Genomic DNA, 26,532 nt, shown 5'->3' on the forward strand with positions numbered 1-26,532 from the left:
GACAATGAGCCAGTAAGACACAGCAAAGCATCTCCTTACAAAATACCAAAATCACTCATCAGCGGGTCAACCATAATACCCAGCAAATTTGAAGAAATTAAAGCCTGAAAAAAGAACTGCCTATTAGGACTCAGCATATTAGTGAGAAGGAAAGCAGTCAGTTACCATGTGCTGTGATCAGTAAACAGGACTGTCTGCACCTGAGGCCTCCCACAGACCATGAAGGCTGAATTTACAAAGGTGACCTGGGTCTTCCCCCTCTAGCCTCACCAAGAGGCTGTTCTGGTAGTCAGGGATCACCGGGTTACGGGACACCCTGACACACCCTGTGCCAACAGCCAAGAGGGAGGTGGCACAGGAGTCACAACACCCAAAGAATCCCTCTATGCAAGATAAATCCTTCAGGATCCAGGTAAGCTGGCATTATGCTGCACCACCAGCGCAGCATAAATCAATTTAATGCACCAGAGAATCAGTCCAGATGTGTGGTTATAAATAAACCCTTTGGTGTACATGTCACAAGGGAACAAATATTTTGTTTTCCATGGTGAACCCAGTAAAATTACAACAATATAAACTTTGAAAATATTTTCAAACTAGGGTTTTTGTTTTTATTACAAATTAGCTAATTAATTATAAATTAATTATAACTTTTGTTATTTCTACTCCGATAGTGTCTGGTTATTCTGCCAGGCACTGTACAAATACACAGAAATCTATACTCCTTATCCCAAAGAGGTGACAATCTAAACAGACAAAGAAACAAAAGGAGGGGAGAAGAGATACAAGTAAATGTTCAGGATAAAGTCCATAGTCTTTTTTTGGCAGATGAGGAACAGGGTGGTGGGGTAACAGGGCAGGAAGGGAGGGCAGAGAAGATGTATGGACAGAAAGAGGTTGATAAACTGAGGAAGAAGACTGGTGATGGGATCAAAGAGGGTATAAAAAATAAAAAAAGGCCTCAAAAAAAGGTGTCAGCTATGGCAGAGGGTTTGAAAGACAGTTCCTGGAGCTGCTGTGGCTGCTTCTGCTGTGGATGTAAGAAGAGGAGAAGGCGGGCAGGACAGGAGGAGTCTGGGACCTTTTATAAGCTGCACTAGAAGCTACCAACAGCTGGTCTAGGCACATTCCAAGAGCTAAGTCTTAAAATTATATTTGGGTTGTTAATATCTTTTCTTCCCCAGTGGTACATTTACTGGCATAATAGGAAAACAGTGAATAATGTGAATGTTCAGATTAACAGTTTACAGGAGCACAACAATTTTTGCACACATATTTAAATAGCAACTACCATTATTAAAGATTAACAAATAATTGATAAAATTTCTGAAAAGAACTTTACTATACAATGGATCTTTGAAACCAACATAGCAAACCTAATACCTACTTGTTTCCCAATTATGGAAGACTCCTCAAAACCACAGCGACAAAATATACCAACTGAATGTGGCATCAGGTATGTCACATTCAAAGATTTACATCGCCACCCCCTGATGAAAATAAGATGTACGGTTAACATTAAGTTCACTGCTTGGTCACGTAAGGCTTTTCACATCCTTTATTATTATAGTTTTAACATACATGGACAACGTCAGCTTCCAGGCTAGGCTTAAAAAGCACTATACTAGTGACATCTGATCTGCCTGCTTCTCTAACAGAGAAGTTGTGAATTCAAAGACTCTCACATATGCCTTACTTGTCAAAATCACAAAAGGTTAATCAGTTCAAGTGCTCTAGATTACAACAAAAATGCTTTCCTATAATAATCACTCATATAATTACCAATTGGAACGCCTGTGTTACAGATCACAAACAGGCTTTAAAGCTAACATAGCTTCACCCTAGCATAAAAACTAAAAATAAATAAAATCAAAATGAACATGATATTGTTGCAAAATATTCTGCAAAACAGAAAAGATTTACCTTTAAAGATTTTATGCTGCTGAACACACACACGCAGATATAGTGTAAGTCTTTCAAGAAGTCAAGTTTAAGGAAGACTGCTCAGATTCTATACAACTTTTTGACCTAAGTGTTTCCTAACTTCAGAAAAACTCATCTATAGAGAATAAATTTGCATAAGTGTGTTTTATGAATCTGAGAGCCAAAATTTGCCACTGTCTATAATTCATCTCATGATACCTTTATAAAATGGACACAGGATATGTGACTAGAGGAAGGACATGAGTGTTTTGAAATTTCTCCCTGGACCCAATTTCAACCTCCTTTTATAAACCTTCCTTTTTGTAAAAGCTTGGCTGATAACAGTATTAGAATGTCTCTGCAGGGTTTCTACCATGGAGGTAGGCCCTCAACCAGGCAAAGCACTTAAGCACATACATACATGGGAATCAAAGAAACTATTCACATGCTTAAAAATTACAAAGATGCTTACATGTTTTACTGGATTAGGACCTTTGAGAGAGCAATGGGAAAGGTGGAGGACACAGATTAAACCAACAGATTATACAGCTTGAAGGAGAAAATGAAAAAGATACAGCTCCTAATGCCACAATGGCACGGCACCTGTGAAAATCTACCTGAAGTCCTCAACTCTACCCGAGAATTTTTCTAACTCTGAAAATAAAATAGAAGATATAGTATGAAAAATGTACCAAGACCCACACTCTCACATGGCATGCATGAACTCTCCTATCTTGACACAAGAATTGTATCTAAAGTGTCTATATACAGATGTCAGAGTAATGGATTTCCACTATACAGATCCTTTAAGAGGGCAGCAATTTAAAGTCCAACTCCTGCAATCCAATCCACATGGGTGGACCCTGGCACCACAACAAAATCAACAGGGCTCTCCACAGGTGCAGGGTCTGCCCACATGGACCAGACTGAAGTACTAGGGCCATAGAGGGTAAACAGAAGCACCTGTGGATCTCATTCCCCATACATAAGCAAATCAATTCATTTCATTTTTTAAAAATATGAAGTAATATAGTTTAATTACCAAAACTGATTAAGGGGTTTTAAGTGCATTCTAGGAGTGCATTTTTTGAACAATAGTTGTATGGTAGCACACTCTCCATTTCTGAAGTTATTAAAGGATATTTCATTTTTGCTAAGAAAATATATATCACACTCTGATGGACATGCAGCAAAAAAAATCAAAAATCAGTTTTCTCTTAAAATGTCTGCCAGGTCAAACATGCAGGAGATTTCATATCCTTTGAAATACCACTGTCCAAATACACTAGTCTAACTGAGGTAAAACTGTGTGAAGAAAATCTTTTGAAGTAAAACATGAAACCTTTGTACTCTTTGATTTTAACCAACATTGAAAAATGGTGTAGTGTTGAAGTTACATTTATCAGAAAATATAATCATTTGAACTGCGTACATGCTGATGCAAAACCTCTTTAAAGTTGTCAATTATGAATAAAATATTCATTGCAACATTTGAAATGACAGCAACATATTGTGCTGCCATGCAGGAAACCCATGTAAAATGTAAGAGCTTAAGGGGGATAAGAAGGGCTAAGTCATATACTGGGTTTAACGTACATGCTTTTCACCTCTGAATGTCTGGGATAAGATACAGGTAAGAGAATATAAGAGAAGGTATAGATGTTGAAATCCTATTTTATTATTCAGATATCTTATAGCACTTTGTAAGACAGGTGACAATCCGATGGTTTCGATCCACTACATACTGGATATTTGACATGACTCAACCACCATGTAGTTTAACATTTTTGCCAGTCTCCACGGAGGTGCACTGACAGTGCCATAAGGGGAAAGCTTGTACGGTGGCTGCTTGTACAACTCAAGCTAGTAATATCACCTCATCTCTATGGCCACAAAACAATAAATAATCCTTTATCACCCAATGACAGTCACACATGAGGAAAGTTCACTTTCTGACAATTCCCGTCTTTAGACCAAATTAAAAACAGTGTTCTATCTTCTTTTTCCAGACCTCACATTCCTAAAACTTTCTTTTTGCCAATATTTGCCACAGCAAGCCAGACATATTGTTCACACAGATTAGAACTGAGGTCACTTTCACTTCCTAACACTCAGCCAAATCTTCAAATATCTCAGAAAAAAATGTCAATGTGTGAAAATTGCAGGATTTAGCCCTGAAGAACAGAAGAAAGCTGTATTCTTCCAACTCTTTCCCTATAGGTCCCATTGTGGCAGTTAACAGTGACTGGGATGTTTCAGCTTTCAGGTCCAAGAATAGACAGTGACAGGACATTCTTAGTTGAGTGTCCTTAATTATGCTACCTGCCTCCCCTCATTGCTAGCCAGAATTAGAATATGGTGATATGGAAGGAGCAGCATAACATGCAGCCTGTTTAAAGGCACACCAACAGGAATCTAGTCAATTTCAAAAGAAAATGAGCTAAAAGACATTTCAAGGCATTACACCTGCTTCTGGAGCTACCTGCCTATTTTTGTGATTTTACAACCTCATTTTAAAATATTATTTTCTTTCCTGAGTTGCTGTGAAAGATCCACACCGACAACAGGGAAACTGACTGACTATAAATGGGGAAGCAGTGAAACCGACTGTACAATGCTGCCAAATGTACTAAGAGAACACAAACTGGGAAAGGGAGAAAAATATTTCTCTCTCATTTCTTCCAGTTTCAGTGACCTTAAAGCATTGCTTGTAATAATAAGAAATAAAACATTTTCAGCCAGAAATGTGAGTTTTAAGTTGATGACATTCCTTTAAACATTAGGGTCTTTATATAGGACTAAAATGTGTCCCAGGCAATGACTGTGATGATTTGGCCATTCTCTGTGAGTGGGAGCATTTACTTAACTTGTTACTTAACATGACGCTTCCAGATGCAAAGGCAATGGGCACGGTTTTACAAATGCTTATATAAATAAATATATGGCAACCACAAGCTATTAGGGTATGATTAGTTCAACTTCAATTTTGTCATAAATGAGAACATTCTGTATTTTTATTTGAAAACCTCAGTATTTTGTGCTTGCTGAAACATGCTACTACAAAAACATCCAAGTAACCCAAAAAAAAAAAAAAATCAACTTTCTTAGTTTTAAACCTAGATTAAAATGTTAAATGTGAACTCAATTTAAAAGATACTAAGATAATTAAAAGATGAACTAGCAATTTCATCAGTAATTACCATCAATATGATAGATATGAGAACATTCTAATATACTTAAATCTTTTTAATAAAGCTTATTATTGTGTTCAAGATCAATTACTCCCCATAAGGATCTGCAATAATGTTTACTCAGTGATCGATTTTTCAGGTTTCCTGAGCCCTAGAAGCTTTCTATCCTGTTGACCTGAATTTCACCCTCTTAGTACAGGATACAGTAAAATGTACAGTAGTCTTTTCATTGAGCATTCTTTCTAAGTAGGCCAGGATCTGTGACAAAGTTTTGAATCCCAATATATCTGCTCAGTGGGTTTTAAATATGTAACTTATTTTAAGCAACTGCTCAGCAGCTGTATCTCATCCAAAATTCTTTGGTGGCAAGCTGACAGGATTTTGTTTTAAAAGGTTATATTTTAGTTTAGTTTTAATTCCATCAAATTGATAACCTGTTATTTGCTTAAGATTAATGAAATAATGAATGACAATCTTCTATTTAATAAAATATAGAAATTTCTAAAGAAACATCACGAATGCAAAAGGAATCCTGACAAAAATGCTAATATAATATAATATAATATAATATAATATATAAAAGTATAAAGAATCCCTACACAAATTGAGTGAAAAATAAAATGTGACTTATTTGAAAGAAAACATTTTACTCAGAAACAGACATTCAACGAACTTCATCTGCCTGAGTATTAAGCATTTCTGAATGGATATTTTATAGGATATCACCATTTTTATTTAGGATGAGATGGGGGATGAAATAGCATTGGTTACTTTTTAATTGAAGCCTTACATGACTGATTGTTACTCATTCCTTGAAGCAACTCACTAGATGATGCTATTTCAAAAAGGGTTTTCTTCCCGTCAGTTCTAACAGGCAACTTAAAAGAGTGTCTTGTACTATACTATACAGAGTGTATATACAGAGTGTCTTATACTATATATTAAGAAAACAGTAGGTTAGTCTGGCTCAGTGGAGAGCATTGCACACTGTCACATATAAAACCCAAGTTGAAGGGTAGCTTTGCCCCGATTTCCCCTGTAGCTGGAAACGTCACAGAAATGAGAGACAAAGCCTCCAGGAGGAGACGTATATATAGGAAGGTAAGGATGCTACTTTCATCATTCTTTCACATTAGTGGCAGCTTGTTTTGAAACAATCTGCAGTAATGTTGCCCGTTTGGAGAAGGCCACTTCCAGCATTCCCAGATGACAAAGGGTGTGATGGGATTAATCTAGGTTTAAAACTACTGTGAAAAACACAACCCAAAAGGAAAGGGCCAGTGGAACTGGTCTACTGAATTCTGAGTCACCCAGGGATATGAGAAACACCTAGGCATGCACCAATGCAAGAGCCAACATGGTAGAAGACAGGCACTCCAAATTAAATCTAAGCACCACACCATTACAAAAAATATAGAAGTGTTCATTTGGTCACAAAGGTTTACCTAGACAAAAGTACACGGCATGTTGCTGATGAGAGGTACGTACAGAAATCTCTCACACTGATGGAAATGCTGACCCAAACAATAAGCAGACAGAGCAATATTCACCCAGCCCAGAGCAAAGCCCTGCTCCTTTTAAGTCCAGCGGTGAGGCTATGGGAATGCCATTGGCAGAACAGACTGGCTGACATTCAAGAGGGCTCCACAGCGAAGACTGTGTTCAAAGACTAATAAATGCCCACGCACAGGTTAAGGAGGGCTATAGTGGAGTCCTACAGCCATGCCTGGAGGCTTGGGATTGAATGCATCTTTTTTCACACACAACCATGCCTGCACAAAGCCCAGTGATATGGGATTGCATCCACACTGACAAAGAAGTAAAGACTGACAAACACCTCTATACCTACAGTTGCAGATCAAATAAATCCATTTGGCATATTGGCTCAAATAGTCATTCCCACTAAAAAGCAGAAAGCCATTCAAAAGCAATTTAATAATCCTTATACTCCTACACGCTTCCTCATATAATGAAAAGATCATAATTCATTTCAAACAAAGATTGTATCATACTGATCAGTACTGAATGTGTGTGCATTATGGGTACAATTCTTCAGACTCCCATTCACCGCAGGATCAGGTTCAATTTTATTTATAAACCATCAACATTCATGCTCTAGCCAATGTCAGGGATCTGCAGCTCTACTTCCTTACCATCTACCTCAGCTCATCTAGACCAGATCTCCTCTCTGTCCCTCCACAATGTGGAATTCCTGACATCTGGAGCAGCCTTCCTGACCTCCCTGCTCCAAAGACGCTCCAACTTATGTCAAATTTCAGATGGAAAAAGAAATCATGTATTTTTTTCCCACTCTATAAATCTTCTTGGAAATATAGTTTGCATGAAAGAGGCAATGCAATGCAATTTTATTTTGTTCCACATTACAGTCTCAGATGCTCCAAAACCAGTTAATACTGTATACTTAAGTCAAAATAGTTTATAATATATACAGTTGATTTCCCCTTATTCTATGTCTTTAAACATGGGTAACTCGCACCTGCTTTCTGTGATCCGCCATCATTATTTACTGACTATAAAGCATTGGGGAAGGTTTAACCATAATACTTTTGTATGATAAAGTTTTTGAAAAATGACCTCTTTTCGGCAGCCGAGGGGGAGCGGTGCTCTTTTAAGAAGATGAAGAAATTAGCTCAAGTAGACATCAAGGCACTATGTCCCACACATTTAAGCATCAAATGGTTTTACTTTCCTTAAGATAAAGTCAGAAGAAATTATATTGTCTCCTATCTTTACCTTCCATTTGTTGTGCACTATGACAGCTCTGAACTGTACATCTCTATCTTTAACAGCACCCAAGGGTAAAAGCCCCTGTAGCATGACAGTCTCAAAGTTCCAACAAGCCCACAAGCCTATAAGGTTTTCTCTGGCAAGGGAAAGTGCAAGTGGTTTGCTGAACTTTGAGCGTACAATAATCCAATGTATTCTGCCCTGTGGAGAGAAGACAAGCAGATGGGACTTGACAACGCTAAGCCAAGCTGCGTTAGGTGACCTTTTGCTCTCCAAGATTCTCCTTTATCCTCAGAAATCATTCTTTAAAGCAGTGCTTTTTCAATATCATACCTGTAAACAGAATACCACACGCAATTCTCACCCTCTCACTGAATACCTGGGCAAAATGTAACTTTAAGCATAGTTTATTTACATATTTGCAGCTCCTGCTAACTGGGAGACACAAACATGAAGTCAAACACGGGATCCCAAGCCCTGACAGGCTGAGATGAAGATGGGTGTTTCTTGGATGCACTGTAATATGGAAACAAAAATGCATTAATCTTGCTTATGCAGGTAAATACAACATTAAAAAGTGCTTCATTGCACGAAGTGCAACATTAACTTAGTGCTTCACTGCACTAAGTAATACAGACAAGTTTTAGTATGGTGATCTCTTCTGACAGAGGGTAGTATAGATGTCCTTGTCTGTAAAAGGTAAGTGCCCTTTCCTATCCTACCCATGTCTAAAGAAATCTTCATACAATGGCTTGTCTGTATTACTTGTGTAAGTTGGCGCAACAGAGCACACCAGATTTTTTATTTTGGTTTTAAGTAGTTAAGAAAAAAAGAAAGTAAAGAGACAGAAAAAAAAAAAAAAAAAGACATGTATCAGTACAGTAACAACTTCAAATGAAATGCAATATCCTGAAACTGAAGCATTTCTAAATTAGTATTACCGTTCCTCAACACACAATCGGAACTGCTACATTATCTTACTTCACAGCAGCAATTCTCTCTCTCTTAACCTTCATGCCACAATTTATCTCCAGGACTCAGCAGTACTGCTATTGCTTAAAGCTATTATGAAACATTAATTTCATCAGGGTTTCCCCCCTTTGGTTAAGCACAGTAGTTGAAACAAATGTTCCACTTGATCAATTGCTTTCTATATTACACAGCCAGCCAGGAACCGCTCAACCTAGACATTTTTATCTGTGACAAACATAATATACATTCTCCCCCCCAAACAATAACAACAACAAAAATCAATGCCGGGTGATGTGTAGCTAACTAGATTTTCAACGGTCCAGGAACTAGACAAATCCCTGTTTCACAGTAAGCCAATAGTTGTACTTCATAATAAAGTAAAACGACAAACTGAGCTCATATGCTGACTTGATATGCCACTGCTTCATGAAGTCGATGTGCACTCTGATTCCAACAGAAAGAGAATATGCTTAAAATAGATATTAATATAAAAAGCTCAATTTAGAACAGCCTTAAAAACCTTGACTTAAAGTTTTATTATGGGAAGAGCACAAGATGATCTCCCCCAAAAATCTAAAAATATATTTTAAGATCATTTGAATCAATCTGGAAAAACTGTTTGAAATTTTACATTTTTAACCAGGTTTTAAGTAGTACTACTGGGACATTAAGCTTACCTGCCCATTCCAACCATATAATTCAAAGGAAATCTACTGTAAGAGATGACACCATTTTGAAAACTTGGCTAGGGTTTGCCTAAGGAGTATGCATACATGTCACATTTCTGAATTCTGGATAATTTTTCTGCACTATTTCACTGGAATATAGTAAAAAGTGTAAAATTAGTTAAACCAGAGACACTGTGTACTCACATACATTATTTATGTGCAAACAACATAATACTTGACGATCAGTGTCAACAATGGAGAAGTCCATCTCCTGTTAAATTAGATATCACCTTTATAAAATCAGCCCCTTAGGCAAAAATCAGAGAAGAGAGATGGATCCTACATGGTGCCCTAAAGCCAACAGACTCTGACTTTAGTGGGCTAAAGGAAGCAGCAAGTTCCAAAGCCAAGAGCCCACCTCTAAGATTGCTTTACCTCCAGCTCCAGACACTGAAATCTAGGGACAGTCAGGTAGAAAACCTTAGCTGCCTTCAGTTGCAATAGCAGTACACGGGCAGAGAGGCAGAGAGGTAACCAGGACATAAACCATGAAGGGAATAGTGGATCAACAACCTAAATTACAAACAGAAACAAGAAGGAAACCAGTACTGTTCTCAGAAAATTGATTTAAATATGGTCTCTGTAGTTCTTCCAAGCAAACACTTTGCACCAGCTTTAGCTTCCAAGTGGTCCTCAAATTTAATCCTATATGGAGTGCATTTCAGAAATCCAATCTGAAGGTTTAAGAGAATAAATAACGGATAAAGACACAGAAAGCACAGTCAGAACCACCTTACAAGGCTCACATGAAAACAGGTAATTTGACCACAAAATCCATCTGACATTTCAGGGATCCAGAAGCATTACGACATTGTAAACCATCTTGTCAAGTCTGAGATTTAGCCAAAATGCCCTCATAAGAGTTCCCACATCAGCTAGAAATTAGAAGAGCAAAGACACTACACCATCTGGGTTCCCTGACCAAAAAAACCCCCACAGAGTCATTAGAATAGCATAGCTTCAGCATACTGCTGATAGCACAGACCATATCACTTCAGCGATGGTTAATATCATTCCAGCAATGGACAAAGGTTAGGAGTCCATGCTGATCATTTTAGGCTTGTTAGCAGTTTTTGATACCATTAATCTACCTATGGACCCTCACAGTGTCGAATAAACTCCTAGAGGTTGACATAGCACATATGCCCCAATCCTCTCCTGTGCAGGTTGCACAATTTATTTTGGCACATACCAAACCCTTGGTCTGCATGGATATGAGGCTGCTGGAACAGATAATAGCTCATTTTCTGTCATGCTCAAACCAAATCCCATACCAAAATAGCCTCGCCACAACCTTCTTAGTAATCTTAATAACAAGTTCAAAGGGTGACAGAACAATAATTTAGTTCTTGACCCATTTGTGAGATTGACAATTAATGCCAAATGTAGTAGCGGTTTTGGCTAAGTGAACACTCATCCATTTATTCATTAATAAAAAATTACTAATCAAATATTTTCAGGAAGGATAGTTGTGTTATATTTTTAAGTGGACAATACCATAAGTGTGCTTAATAAAACACATAAGATGTGAAAGTGAATTTGCTTATAAAAATGCATTATCTAATATTTTATATTTTTCATATGTCTCATGGGCAGACATAGGTCTCCCTGTATTTCAAAAAGATGACCGCTGCTATCTATTTTGTATTGAGAAAAATGTTAAAGTGGCAAACTGCGTTAAGATCACAGCTAACACATATAATATGTCTGCAGTACTTTTTATCTTAACTATAAATGTCACACTTCATCATGCAGCTGTCAGATTCATTTAATGCATTAAATAAACTTCATTGTGTATACAGAGAACCTAACATGATGTAACAACAATTAAAAAAAAGTTATCTTTGACACCACATCATCAAATGCCCACCAATATCAAGCAAAAGAAATCCAAAATTACAAGAGGAAGATACATTCAGAGGGAAAAAAGTAGTAAATATGGTTTTATCAGTTACTCTGATTCTTTTTTAATACTATGCTTATATTGTGTTGTGCTTTTCTTGAAACTTAAGCTCTTCAGAGCTAACAGTGTTCACTCCTTCGCTTGCATAGTTCAGAGAACTATATTATAGATTTTTTAAAAAGAAATTAAAGAAAGGAGTCAGCTAATTTTTAAAAGGTTGTATTCTCATATTTATAAACAAGTATTTAAGGGTTTGACTTCCATAAACCTCGAGGTCCCATTGAAGTTTCCAATGGATACAATCAACATTCTTCACTTTTTATCCTAAATTGGCATGTAGCATATTTGGAGACTGTAGAAGAAGTGCTGCTTTTCAAACCAGAGGTGGCTGCATTTCAGCGGTGAGTGAAACGATATATTATAGAGAGATGCAATTCTCTACATAAATAATGTTCTTGAAGCTAGTCATCTATTACAGATCTACTTTTGACCCACTAGCTTTATCTAAACACTAAAGCAAGTTGCATGATATTTCACTGGATACAATTTTTTCTTGAAAGCATAAGAAAAATCAGAGGTGTTTGGGAGATTAAAAGTTTAAAAAATGCTGAGCTTTCCTTCCAGAATGTTTTCCTAATTTTGTTTTGGTGTTTTTTTGGTTTGTATTAACTCCAAATATTTTTTAATCTGTTGGTCTTGGTGATGACTGGTGTTTCAGTAATAATGGTAATTCAGAGAGGTTTTGGAGTGGGGGAAAACTATTGGTAGCATCATTTACAAATAAAAAGATAATAGCTCATTCCACTCTCACTATGCACTCCATCCCTACGCTGACATGGTGTTTACAGACTCTGCATGGCCCCTGAAGTAAGTGGTCCCAAAGGAGTAAATTAGTGGACAGGAAGGGGAGAGCCACATTGAGTATGCAATAAAACACATGCAGCCACCCTGTGCCAGCTGCCAGGCTTGTGAGGCCTGGGCTGCTAGGTTAACTGAAGTGTAGACATTTTGGCTCAGGCTTAAGCCTGGGCTCAGGGACCCAACAAGGGGGGAGAATCCCAAAGCCCAAGTCCAGACATCTACCTGGCAATTTTATAATTCCACAGCCGAAGCCCCACAGGCCTGAGTCAGCTGACATGGGCCAGCCATGGGTGTTTTCTTGCAATACAGACATACCCACTAAGAGCAAGGGGGCCCAGGTAGTAATCTAACAACTGCTGTTGTAATAAACCAACTTTACATACAACACACAATGCAACTCTCTTCCATTGAGGGGCAAGACGAAGGGGAGGCATGGAGTGTCCTATTTGTGCACATCTCATAAGCTCCACAGGGCCTTCCTTTAACTAAGCTATAACTAAAAAAAATTTTAAATTACAGAAATTCCCAGGCAAAAACTCTGATAAAGTGGCATTAAGGTTGGAAATACCAGTCAATTATTTTGACTGGAATAAAGTATCTTATGAAGAGTGTGGTCGCTTTTTAAAAAAAATACAACATTACTGTTTGACAAGCCAGGAAACTGAAAGTTAAGATTATTCATAAATTACCTAACTAAAAAATTACAAATTACGAGAATGGAACACACCAATAAAGCCAGACAAAAATCTCAACTCTACCCCTGTATCTCTATCCCCTGAAGAGCAGGAATCCCTGTCCCCACTGAAATCAATGGAAGTTTCACCCTTGGAGATATCCCATAATCAACCACCACACATTTTAATAACATCAGTGATGCCAATGATCTCACTAAGCACTGGCCTACCTTACACTACTGTGGCATTTACACAGAAGTAATTATATTTACGTCTCTAAAATCAACTACTGCTGCTGCTTTAAAGACCAGTTGCAGTTTCTGGGAGAAGACACTAAAAGTGACCACATTCTGGCAAAATATAAATTCTGTGCTCCTGTGAGGATTGACATACACTTTCAGCTACCATTTTTGGAGTTATAGACATGTTAAGGGCCAGGCTAAAGAATATTATAGATATACATGTACATATTCGCACATATGCGTGAGCTGTGAGAAAGGTGAGGGCTAGTTCATAGAAGAGTGCAAATGTCCTGTTGTTCAGGCAAAGGTTAGGCAATTTTCTGGATATTTGTTTAGCCCCAGAAATCCACATGGTCCAACATATTCAGGAGACATATCAGCTCAGAGCCTTAACTGGGCTTCAGAGAAGGTGGTGTGGTAGGCGGATACTTAGACATCCAGTACTTCAAACACATTCCAAACTCCATACCAAATAATGTTAATGCAACATTAAGATTGAGAAATTAAACAACCAAAAATAAAGAGATACCAAGTCACAGGCAAAAAGCGCTATCTTTACTCTACACCCCACCTTTTGTACTTATGGGCCTCTTTTTATTACTCTATTTAATATCATATACAATACCAACTGAATTATATGAATAATAAAACTATTATTTATATTTCATACCTGCACTTCTTAGATTAGGATCTAGGTCTGGCATCTCTTTAGAAGCTTCTGGACTAACACTGTAGATAGATGCTCCCGCTTCACTGACAATGCTACAAAATAGAACAGTAATTGTCAAAAATGCACAACTGACAACAAAATCAACTTGAGATAGAGAAGACTTCACTTCATTAAGAAACGCATTTTTTGCATTTTTAGAAATTTTTTAAATATTCCAGATGAACTGAATGCCTATAAAAGTGAAAGACAAATATCATTGGCCACAGTGAGACAATAATACAGACACTGTGAAAGCACTTCCCATTCTGCCAGTGCACCGACTCCTTGCTTGTAACACCTCTTCTCTTTCAGCTATGGACCTCTGAGCACACACTGCCCATCATGCAATCTCTGCAGTGATTCTGTGATGTTAAAAAATGGGTGAGACAAACAACGTCTCACTTGTGACTAATCAGGAAGTCAGATTTTCCCAAACAAAAAATATTAGCTGGCAGTTCAGTTGGACCACTTACCTCCGAGTCTGATGGCAACTGATAAGCTACACACACTTAGAATATCATAAACAGACTCATCCATAGCAAACAGCTTAGAGTATTCAGTGCAACTGAACCTCTACATACTTTGAGATATACTAATTTTAGGACACTACCAGTTTATTGGCAACAATAAGGAATTGTAAACTACAGTTCCCAATTGTACTAAATCTCAGTTTAATTTAGTAATTATGTCACTTAATTTAATTTAATAAAAAAAGTATCCGTGATTTCATCCAGGATAAACAATACAAATCAATATATATATATATATATATATATATATATATATATATATATATGTAAATATATGTTCAGAAGTACTTTTAAGGTAAAATCTTGGCACCACTGAAATCAATGTCAAAACTCCATTGATTTCAATGGGGCCAGGATTTCATCCTTGATGTTCAAGGCACAGTACCAGTATATAACACTATAACAAAGTGCTACCATTTTAAACCTAGTTATATTATGCCATTTTGTTTTTTCACTGCTGTCCTCCACAAGATATCAGAGCCGTACTTGCATAAATAAAGTTAAATTACTAATACCAAAATGCAAACTTACAGGCAATAATATCAACTTTCCTTTCCATAAACACACTGAATGTCCCCTCCCATCCCCACCCCACCCCTTTTTTTTTTTTGGCAAAAATACACATGTGAAGTTGTATAAATAACCAAACAGATATTATTTTAAAAGACTTTGACTCTTGGAAAGGCTAAGGAAAAGTTCAGCAAAGAAAATATATAATATATTTCCATTCATTATTAAAAGCATTTTGACAATAAATATAAAGATAGAAACCACAATGTTGCTGTGGACAATAAGGTTTCTATATAGATATATAGGACTGGTAGAAAACTGGCACACTTTTGATTTAATATTATTTATTCAATCAAAACTGGAACAGGGTAAAGTGTTATACACATGGGCCAGAATTTACTGTTGCTGGAATCTCTAATAAATTATTCATTTTTTCCAGTAAACAGGTTGGATCTTGCAAAATATACAGAGGGCCAGATTCTGTACACAGTTATACTGGTGTAAATCTAGGATGACTCTAGTGACTTCAGATTTACTGATGTAACAGCAGAACTTGGCCATCAGTCTGAATAAGGGAGAATGAAACCATTTATACATTTTTCTAAAGACTCATTATGGACATTGCTTCAGTATGCATTGCATATATAATACAGCCCGCCTAATATCCATAATAGGTAACAACTGACAAGACCAGAGAGACTGAATTTTGAGTAATGGTCATCTCATAAAAAAAACTGTTGAAAAATGAAGACAGTGATAGAAGCCTCATCAAATTGACATTACTGATGAACTGTGAGGCTCAAAAACCATACAATATAACATGTGAACCTGATTTCCCCCATGAAATGTGGTGCCCACCCAGGGGCTCCTATCCTGCACAGCTGTAAATCTCAGCCAGTGATGGGGAGGGAGGAGACTTCTTCTTCCCCTGCAGGGGCCACGCCCAGGGCGGGTCAGACCCACCTCTGAGAACCTCCCCTGGCTGCAAGAAGCCCCACGACTCCAGCTGTCACCCCACCTCCCCGCACAAAGAGAAGCTGCAGCTACTTGAGCTGTCATCCCCCCACACTGGGGTGTGAGACTGCCAGGAAAACTGGACATATGGTAACCCACCCCCATTGCCTTTACTTCTGCACTGCTACTGGCAGAGGCACTGGCTTTAGACCTGGACTCCCAGCCAGTAGCCTTCTTCTCTGGCTGCCCAGCTCTGAAGGCAGGAGGGCAGAATTAAGGGTGGTAGTTCCACGACCCCCTCACAACAGCCTTGCGACCCCCTCTCCCCCACCTGTGTGTCAGGACCCCCAAACATGAAACTGACTAATTTTAAAAGTCCCTGGCCGTCAATTTGACCGTGAATTTGGCCCTATCTTTTGGGAACCCAGGGTATGAGACTCCAAAGGCAGAAAAGCTTCCACCCCGCACAAAAACACCCCACACAATTGGCATTTATAACTGAGACTGGAAAATCCAGACATAAAATAAAACAAATTATCCAAAGTAAAAGCATAGGGCAATGCACTCCAGAGAAACCCTTCCGAAAACATCATTGGTTCATCCATTCTCAACCAACATTTTACAGACTTATTAGTGTCAGTTGTGTGGTTTTATTTTGTTTGGTTTTAGTTGCAGCAAAGTGGTCACCATATGAGGCTGGCATATACACTCCAACATGCTTTATTTTGATCACAAAAGTATTAATACAGCAAGGGAAAGTTTTTTGTTTTGTCTTTTTGCAGAAAGCTGAAATCTTTGTTACTTGAGTGAACTAAGGTTCCATTCATTTGTTTATTAAGAGGACTTATTTACACAAGACTAATTTATCCCAGTTTAAGTTAATTGCTCAGTTGTCCAATAAAAAGTGTGTATCTTTACATACCTCAGAGCAGTTAAAGCCAAATTCAGACCTGGCATAAGCAAGTACAATTCCTGGAGACTTCAGCAGGAATCATGTTTGCTTACTCTCTCCTGAATTTGGTCCATACTGTTTTTTAACAGTTTGCATTCACCAGATGTAGGTTAGGTTTTACAAAATTTTTCAAGGAAAAAGGGGTAATTGATAAAATTTTTAGAAGAGCCTAAGTGCCACCTAGGTGGACTTTCAAGTCACTTTTGAAAATGGGACTTATTGTTTTTTAATTTTATCTATTTTGAAAAGTTGCGCTGTCTAATATTGTGTTTCTTGGGTGTTTTTGTTTTATTTTTTTAATATAACTTTTTCTTCTATTTTTGTATTTTGCTTAAAAATAGACAAAGCAAAAAGGAATCCTTTTTTCTGTGCATTTCTATAAAATACCCACCACGTTTTTGGACAGTACAAAAGAGCAACCATATAATTAATAGAAAATAATTATATATTGATAACTAATACATAGTAAGAAATGATATATAAATAACAAACAATAACCACCTATACAAAAATACCCATAGTGTGTGATGTCGCAGGCCTTATGTGTGCCACCATGATATATTTCTTAATGGCTGCATTAACAAAAAGTCACTACATTTTATAGAACAACAAAAAAGTGGCTAAAGTTTATAAAATATGCCTTCACACACGCCACATAATCCATCCTAGAGATGAAAAAGAGATGCTTCTCCATATCCCTATCCAAATTTTTAAAGTTAAAAAATACACATGCCCGAAGCTCCCTTGAACACAAATTAGCCACTACATAATCCTTCAATTTATGTTTATTAATTACACCAATTGCTTAGCACATAAAGCCTTGTGTAGTGTGGAAGTCTCATTTACGGTTACTAAGAAAGGTGCATTTTAAATGTTGTTAAAAATCAGTGTTGCTCTTTAAATATGTTGCACTAGCACCACCTGGTGGTGGTCTATTTCTTTTGCAAGAGGCATTCTAAATAAATGGGAAAGCTTTTTTCTAACATTCTTTGGAAAACACGATTGTACTGGTCATTTTCAGAAAAATGACAGAGACGCTTCATCTACGGGGCTAATAAAAATATGCTATAACAACATTCACATTTTCTGGTTTTGTTAATTTTCAAGGAAATAAAAGGAATAGGGGAAAATTAGCACAACCAAAGATAGTTAAATTTGCTCCAAACTCAAAATGACTAGGCGGCTACCTACAATCCATTATAATAAAAGGCATATTTTCAAGTTTATCATATAGCACTTTTACATAATTATTACTTCACCCATGTTATAGCTAGTAAAGTTTTCAAAAGCACCTAAGTAACGTGGATGCCAAAATCTCATTGAACATCAACAGGATTTAGGCACTTCTGAAAATTTTACCCCATTATGTTTAACCATCCATACTGCATGTACCAAAATAATACATATCTGTATTTACACTTTTAGAGTTGACAAAAATTGACATTATTCTGTAATACTTCCATAAGTCTCAGTTATATTTACTAACATTGTATTACACTGTAGTCTTTTGCCTAAGATCAAATGCAATACTGGATTCATAATATATAGCAGGGGTTCTCAACCTGTTTGTGTCTGAGATCATCCTCAACATGCTATAAAAACTCCAGGTCACAGTGGTGGAGGGTCCTTGGGGCTTTAGGCAGGGCTCCAGACTTCAGCTACCAGGCAAGGGAGGGGGGTTTGAAGCTTCAGCCCCATGGCTGGGTGACTCGGAGATCCGGGCAGAGAGGGAGCTTCTGCCCCATGGACTGCCAGGGGGTCTTGGGGGTGGGGGGAGAGTCTGCCCCATGGGGTACCACGCTTTGGCTATGGGGCACCAGGGCCCCCTGAAAATGCTGCCCCCTGGATCCCCAGTTGAGAAGCACTAATCTATAGGATAGAGAGGGGACATCTATATATTTTGCTCCTGAAGGAGGATTTTCCATTCTCTAATTATGACGATTCTCTCACCTTGATGTGCAACTCTCACCTAGGACTTCTGTGCATGAATCCAATTCCTTGTACTTGCCTCATAAAAACATTACTAGTTATAAAACAATAGTGGGACACAGAAGGCCAGAATCAATAAAATACCTTTATAATTTGGGGTGAAATTCTTGCCTCATTGTAGTCAATGGGAGTTTGGTCATTGACTAAAAATGATACCAGATTACCAGGATTTCATCCTTGGTCACAAAACCATGTTTTGATGCTGAATGTGGCATTTAATTTCTAAAATCAAAAAGTATAATGATTAATTATTGCACTGATGAGACTTTCAGAGAAACTATTAAATTACCACATAAGCTCTTCTAGCAGGCAAGACCTCTGCAAAGAGCTGAGATACTGGAGAACCCCGCATTGACTGCGTAATATTACTAACTAAGAGAAACGGTTTATATAGGACATAAAAATAATGCAGAGTAAAAATACTACAAGTTTAAAACACTGAAGAGTGGAGATTCTGTAGTTTGGAGACTCAGTTTTCAATACTTCAAACTTTGGATTGTGTTTTACAGATTTATTCTTAAATTTGGAGCATAACATCAGAACAGAGGAAATGATTTGCTGAACTTTGATGAAGAACAGATTCCCTTTTTAACAAAAAAGGATCTGACATTTATTGAATGATGAACTTCAGGAATGGAAAATCCAGAAAGGATAAAAGCAGACTATTAGTTCACAGAGACTGAGAAACTAAATGCAAATACTAAATTCACTCTGTCTCTCATAGGCCAGTGATATTGCCCAAGCCAAAAAGGAAGATGAAATTATGTTGTGCAAGAAAAACCTATTAACGGGTATTTGTTGAATAACATCAAGACAAGTGTAATTTTGCCTGGAAACATACAATTTTTAGGTCTGTGCTTCAATCAAATTATATCATCACTTTATTATTCAGAATTCTAATAGTGATTTGAGAGTAGATTTCAGAATACTTTTCAGCACCATAAGTATTTTAAAGCCTGTGTTTATTTTGTTTTATAGAAGAAAAGATTTTCATCCAGCTTCTACTGTTAACTTTGAGACTATATGCTGTTTATTTTTCATTGACTGTTACTTACTGCACAGTAAAAGGTTGTGCATATCAGATCATTCTTTTTTGTGCTGCATTAAAAGGTCACTTGATCAGGATCAAAGTCATAGCCCAAATCCTGACCTCTGTCACACCTGTGCAATCCCATCATCATCTGCTACATCATCTTGAATATGCCTGGGTAGTATGCAAGGGTGCTACGTGTCCCCCTTTAAGAGAATGCAACAACAAAAGCAAGTAGTGACACTGTCACTTCCTGACCCAGAATCAGTACATACTTCTTTTAGCCAAACATAATCCATACAGAGAAATAAATAAAAACAAACAAAAAAACAGAGCCTGATTATAAGTACCTCAAAAGAGAACCTCCGAGTACAGATGAGAGGAGAGATCCATATACAGGACCAGAACAAGAGAATGGAGAACAGAGTATATTATAATTACACAGAAATAAAAATGTAGAAAAAGAAATAGTAATAAAATTACATGATACACTTGAGATTAAATTTAAAAACAGACTTCAAGACAATTTCTAGCTTTTGCATCATCAAATGTAACTGTTGATTTAGATATCCAGCTAACTGATTTTTACATATGATCAGGCAGTTTGATATCTAAATGTGTGCAAAAAGGCAGAAGAAATTATTTGCACAAGGAAAACTGCATCTGCAAAATAAATGAGACAATGTGATGAAAATCAGTCCTTTAAATTAAGATTCTTTTTGCTGTGTATTTGTATCCAGCAGCTTCAAAATACATGTAAACAACACACAGTAAGGATCCTCAGATACTCCAGTTCAGTTAAGCTACAAACAACCATACAAAAACCCCCTTGACTGTTCGACCTCTTCATTTAGCTCATTGTCAGAGCAGACATAATACCTGAAATTCTCCTCACAATAGGTGTGTATTGTAATTCAAAGAGTTGCATGACTTATGAGTATTTGTATCTATCTGTGTATTCACTAGCACCATTAGAGGCAAAATTTACAGTAAAATGCAGCATTCAGCTCAACAGATGTGATTATATCATTCATTGTCAATATACAGAATGCAAGGAACAATGTATGTGCAAAACCTGCAGGATGTAGAAATCGTGCATCCATCACCTAACATTATTACTAGGAAAACTGACCAATCAGTGTCCAAATACTTCAATAGCAATGACACAGTCTATCAGATATGAAAGTTATCATAATCAAAAAAGTGTCAAGGCCTGAACAACTTGATGAAAGATAATTGATGGATATGCTTTCTTTACTCCATCAGAGGTACTCTAAGTGTAAAGCACCACCGCACCAAATGGAATTCTTTGAATGTCTCATGAACATGTACTGAATCATTTTATTTTTTTGGGAAAAAAACCCGCTGCAACATCATAGACAGTAAGGATTATCATTTACCACCTGAAGGAATCATAAACTGAAACATATTGCAGATTTATTCTTTGGTGGATTACTGTTTAACTGATTATCTTCATCTCTACATATCCACAGACAGTTCTTTCATCACATAATTTGTCAGTTTATGTTCTAACCATTAAAAGTTAGGGCTGTCAATTAATTGCAGTTAACCCAAGCGATTAACGCAAAACAAATTAACTAGATTAAAAATAGTCGCGATTAATTGCAGTTGTAATCGCACTATTACATAATAATAGAACACCAATTTAAATGTCTGATAAATATTTCTGGATGTATTTCTACATTTTCAAATATACTGATTTCAGTTATAACACAGAATACGAAGTGCACAGTACTTACTTTATATTATTATTTTTATTACAAATATTTGCACTGTAAAAAGATAAACAAGAGAAATAGTATTTTTCAATTCACCTCATACATGTACTGTAGCACAATCTCTTTAGCATGAAAATGCAACTTATATAAAAAAAAATCTACATTTATAACAACTCAAAAACAATGTAAAACTTTAGAGCCTACAAATCCACTCAGTCCTACTTCTTGTTCAATCGCTAAGACACACAAGTTTGTTTACATTTACAGGAGATAATGCTGCCTGCTTCTTATTTACAATGTCACCTGAAAGTGAGAATAGGTGTTCGCATGGCACTATTATAGCTGGCACTCCAAGGTATTTATGTCCAGATATGCTAAACATTCATATGCCCCTTCATGCTTCAACCACCATTCTAGAGGCCATGCTTCCATGCTGAATTTAAATAGGTATTCGATTATTTAAATGTGTGGTTAAAACTGTGATTAATCACAATTATATTTTTAATCTCACGATTAATTGTGGTTTTTTAAAAATCGTTTGGCAGCCCTACTAAAATTATACTATGTTTAAAAACAGGTCTGATTTTACAGAATAGTCACAATACATAATGATTTTTAAAAATTATTCTGACTATTTTGAGCTCATTTGCACATATATTGGCTTGGGTAGTGGGCATGACATATAGGGCTATATTAACAGTATTAGGCATCTTTTGCCAAAATTTTAGGCCTAATCGTTTCTTCATTTTCCCCTTATAACAAAGATATAAGAGGTCAGGGTATTTTAAGTAATGTTAATGTTTTTATTCTTTGCTGCAAGATACTTTAGCCATTTGATACTGCACTGCAGGAAATTATCTAGCTTGCCTAATCAGTGTATAATGTTACAATTGTTAATACGTACTGATCTCAGATAGACTTTCTAAAAGTTTCAAAAATAAATCTTTCAAACGAATAAAGGGTCTGATCTTGAAATAAACAACTCCTGGACTGTCCCTATGTGTCCATAGCTTGAAGTCAGCAGGGCTCTGCACAGATCTAAGTTGTCATAAATTGGAAGACTGGAGTGCAACACTAGTTTTGTAAAACAAATTCACAGTTCATATGTATATTCACTACCATTTCTAAAACCCAATTTCCCCATTCTTTGTTTTGTACAGTAACGAAGCAACCATAAACTTTCATCTTACGGTTAATACTTGTTAACTGGAAACTACTGAATAATCATTATTGTCACCTGCACTAAACCCTCGCTTTTTTTTTTTTTTGCAAATTCTAACAGTCGCTTTACCTGTTACAGGTTTAATGATAGCATATATTTTCCTTTTAAAAAGCAAAAGCATTAATGGGTTGCACATAAAAAGTCGGGAATGTGGCCTCCTTTACAAACATGCACACTTCCAGGGACTCCAATGATGTAACTGCAATTAATCTGAATTATTGCCAGTGTAACAGAGTAGGATTTGGCCCAGAGTATTCACCTTTAGTAAAAATGTTACCTAAACAAGTTAAGTCCAAAATGAACAACCCCTGCATTTTTTGCAAATCTAAATTATTCTCTAGCTTTAAAGGAAGTTTTGGGTGCACCAGGAATGCCAGAGTGGTCCCCCCCCGTCATAACCTACATTTTCAAGTCAAAATTATTTCTGAGCAGTTTCAGGTCTGTATTGTCTTCAGGTACAAATGGAATGAGCATGCACATGCTACCTTAATCTAATGTTTGCCTCCCTCCTTAGTCGACCTTGCTTGCTTTAGACTGCTAGAGCACTTTACCTCCTGACAAAGTCAACGTGCCACTCCATTAACTGACAGAGGCTGCAGTCAGTACAATGCAGTCACTAGACTCCCTTCGCAGGCTCTGGAGATTGCAGACATATGACCTTCATCTGACATGCTCAACCTCCTTTGGCTAGAGGTTGGGAACTGAAGTCTCTGCCTACTCTTCAGAAGGCTAACCTTGCTAATGTTTTTCTAAATGCACCTCTGCCCTTGTGATAACTGCTTTCAGACACTTGAGACTGTGTTGTAATTTTAAAAGCCTATTTGAAACAGAGCAAAATGTTTAAGAATAACCCCACATTGCTCACTCACTCTCTCTAATGCTTGAAAATAGAATATTCCTCCCTATGAGGAGAAGGCACTTTCAGGCTACTCCAATATTTAATTCATCCAAATTTAAATCTGCAGTTTGATATCAATCAACATCTTTGAATAGTCTATATATTAAGCACTGTAAATATTAATTTACAAATATACGTTTTTGCATCATGCCAAAGGAACTCTTTTATGCTGTGTTAGAAAAAACAATGCTATCATTTCAAAATTTAGTCATTCTGTATGCTTATGAAGAGAGGACTGATTTCAATACTTACCTCAATACATTTTATACTCAATAATTTTTAACAGGAAAAAGGTGGAGAACTTGAAAGCTGATTTAAAATTCTTGCCTGATAATTTTATGAGTTCTCCTGAAACAGCATGTCATTTGTAGCTTTCACTACAAACAGATGCATCGTGGTAGTTATACAGTAAAATAAATAATTATCTGAACCCAGAATATACCCACCACCCAAGCGGCATTAGTCATATGAACAATTTAAAGCTGAAATTACTCAAAACACAGATATTCTAAATCAATGCAATTTTACTATTCAGCCATCTAATTTTTTAATAAACATGCCTTTTCAAATAAGGACTTCTTTTGAATTTCCTCATGAAAACAGAGTTAACACAAGGCAAACAAAATAAACGTACTATTATATGCATCTCTTTGACACACACACACATGCACACACAAATCAAATTTAACTCCAGGTCAGGTTGGTGGCATATTGGAGAGACAAGTTGGCTTTCGAGAGCTTAACTCAGCCCTGGCATAAAGGGAGCCCAGAAGCCAGTGGAGTGGGGCTTGTTTACACCAGGATTGTATTTGGTAGCTAAACCTGAACATGAATTTGGATCCCAGCTTCAAATCATTGGAGGTGGTACATCTCTAAAAATAACATTCAATGAGAGAGGACTTATCTTGCCGTTTTCTGACATCCTTGTTAAGGGGTTTTTAAGCTATGCCCTGCTACAGAACTGGGAAGCGCATATATAGGATGAAGGGAAGTGTTACATTTAAAGGAAATTCAGACTTGAGGTGAGTATCATATAGGCCAAATTTTATTTATTTTGTTAACCTTGGAACCTTTTAGAATAACTCAGACCTCAAATACTGGAGATATTTAAAAATTCTCTTTCATTCTTTAATGTTGGTGAAAGCCTACTTTACAATAAATTAAGAGGAAACCAAAAAAGTCAGGGAGGGTTCAGCGACAAAGGTTTGCAGTCAAACCTCTAAGCATGCATGGCATACAGTGACTGAGAAATTAGACAGCATGCCGCAAAACGCAATTACTGAAATAATTCTCTTAAAAGGGTACCTCCACTCCCTTCCAATCTGACAGGATGACATTAGCACATTTTAAAAAAACCACATTTCAGACTCTTGCTAGCCTGCACGTCAGAGTGAAGCCAAAATGTTGATTTTACATTTTAATTGCAGCCTGTAGGTACTTAAATGTAATAAAAAAGGTATTTTAACTATTTGAGCAATTATGTCCTGAGACATGCAATCTGATCTCTTCTTTGTTAACATGGAATGGGTTTCAACAACACGGATCACACTTGTGATACCTGAATTAGCACACAGGCGTTCCTGAAACAACACATGAAAGTTTGGAGAACATAGCACACCTCTGCTAAACTCCTCATTTTGAGGAAACGAAAATGTCCTAGATAAAATCTTTCACTGTTTACTTTACAAAATAAAGTAACTAGGATTTTAGTTCAGGACTTTCTCATCTCATCTTTTCAACTAGCATTCCTATTTGGAAAATAGTGCAGGAATTTTTTGCACAATATTAAAAACAGCAAGTGAGAAGGTTGTATGAAAGTTTTTATTTATTACCAGGAGAATTAAGTAGATTTAATAAATACTCCTTAATATTAATTCCTTCTCATTTAGATGTAAGGTTAAGAATCCATAATCTAAGCAAGACCTCCTCTATCTTACACTAAAGTAATGTAACAAACTGTACAACTATGACACTGGAATCCTCTATTCATTCATCTATGAACCATGCCCTCAGAACATCCCTGTAAAGGGAAGAACGATCAGATATCTGTCTTCATCTTGTCTGCAAATGATGACATTTTTCGGTACGAAAAGGGTCCAAATGGCAGGTGTCAAAGAGTTTTAGCTTCACACATGGTGCTAGGAGGCAGAAAAAACAACAGCAGCGTGTGGCCATGTCAGAGCTACACAGTAGCTGCCGTACAAGTGCATATCTGAAAAGAGCAAACCTCATAGTCTGTTAAATCAATCTAGTGCCAGATGCTGTTATCAGAACAAAGCTGGTGCTATGTATTCATCCCCAGGAGAAATAAACATCCCAAGTCTGAAGCAAAAATCAAAGACCTAGTGTGGCAGCTCTCGAGCCTAAAGGTGACAGTTACCTGCGTGTGCCCTTATCGTTTTTATTGACAGTTTATGAAAACAAGTTCTGTCATCGCTCATAAGGCAGTTTGATTTGAAGCCCCTCTCTCTGTTGCAAATATCTCCATAAATGTGAGCTTTAATATCTAAACTCTACTTCCAAGTTAATCATCCAACTAAAGCTATAAATCTATTTGGCTTTGACTTTCAGAGTGAAGTAGTGTAGTAAACCAGAATTTTAGAGGTGGAATTTTAGCCATTTTTCTTTCACACCCCTCCACTCATTTTACAAAGGCACTGGAAAAGTAACGTGGGATAATACCTATCATATACTGCCTTAACTAAACAATTGGTGTAAATAAACAATGCAATTATAAGAGCAAAGTTTCAATTTTAA

The 26,532-nt window shown here is 36.9% G+C and overlaps 1 protein-coding gene across 2 annotated transcripts in view; it reads right to left on the reverse strand.

Moving 5' to 3' along the window:
* The window catches only part of SRBD1 (S1 RNA binding domain 1), a 212,456-nt gene that overhangs the window by 91,823 nt on the left and 94,101 nt on the right, over nucleotides 1-26,532 (reverse strand). For both annotated transcript variants that reach the window (XM_067565079.1, XM_067565080.1), the window contains one exon: nucleotides 13,913-14,004. In XM_067565079.1, coding sequence (XP_067421180.1) covers nucleotides 13,913-14,004 — 92 coding nt within the window. The remainder of the gene's footprint in view (nucleotides 1-13,912; nucleotides 14,005-26,532) is intronic.

The sequence above is a fragment of the Emydura macquarii genome, unplaced genomic scaffold, assembly GCF_026122565.2.
Source record: "Emydura macquarii macquarii isolate MOO-44397 ecotype Brisbane River unplaced genomic scaffold, CSIRO-AGI_Emac_v2 contig_2676, whole genome shotgun sequence".
Lineage (NCBI taxonomy): Eukaryota > Metazoa > Chordata > Testudines > Chelidae > Emydura > Emydura macquarii.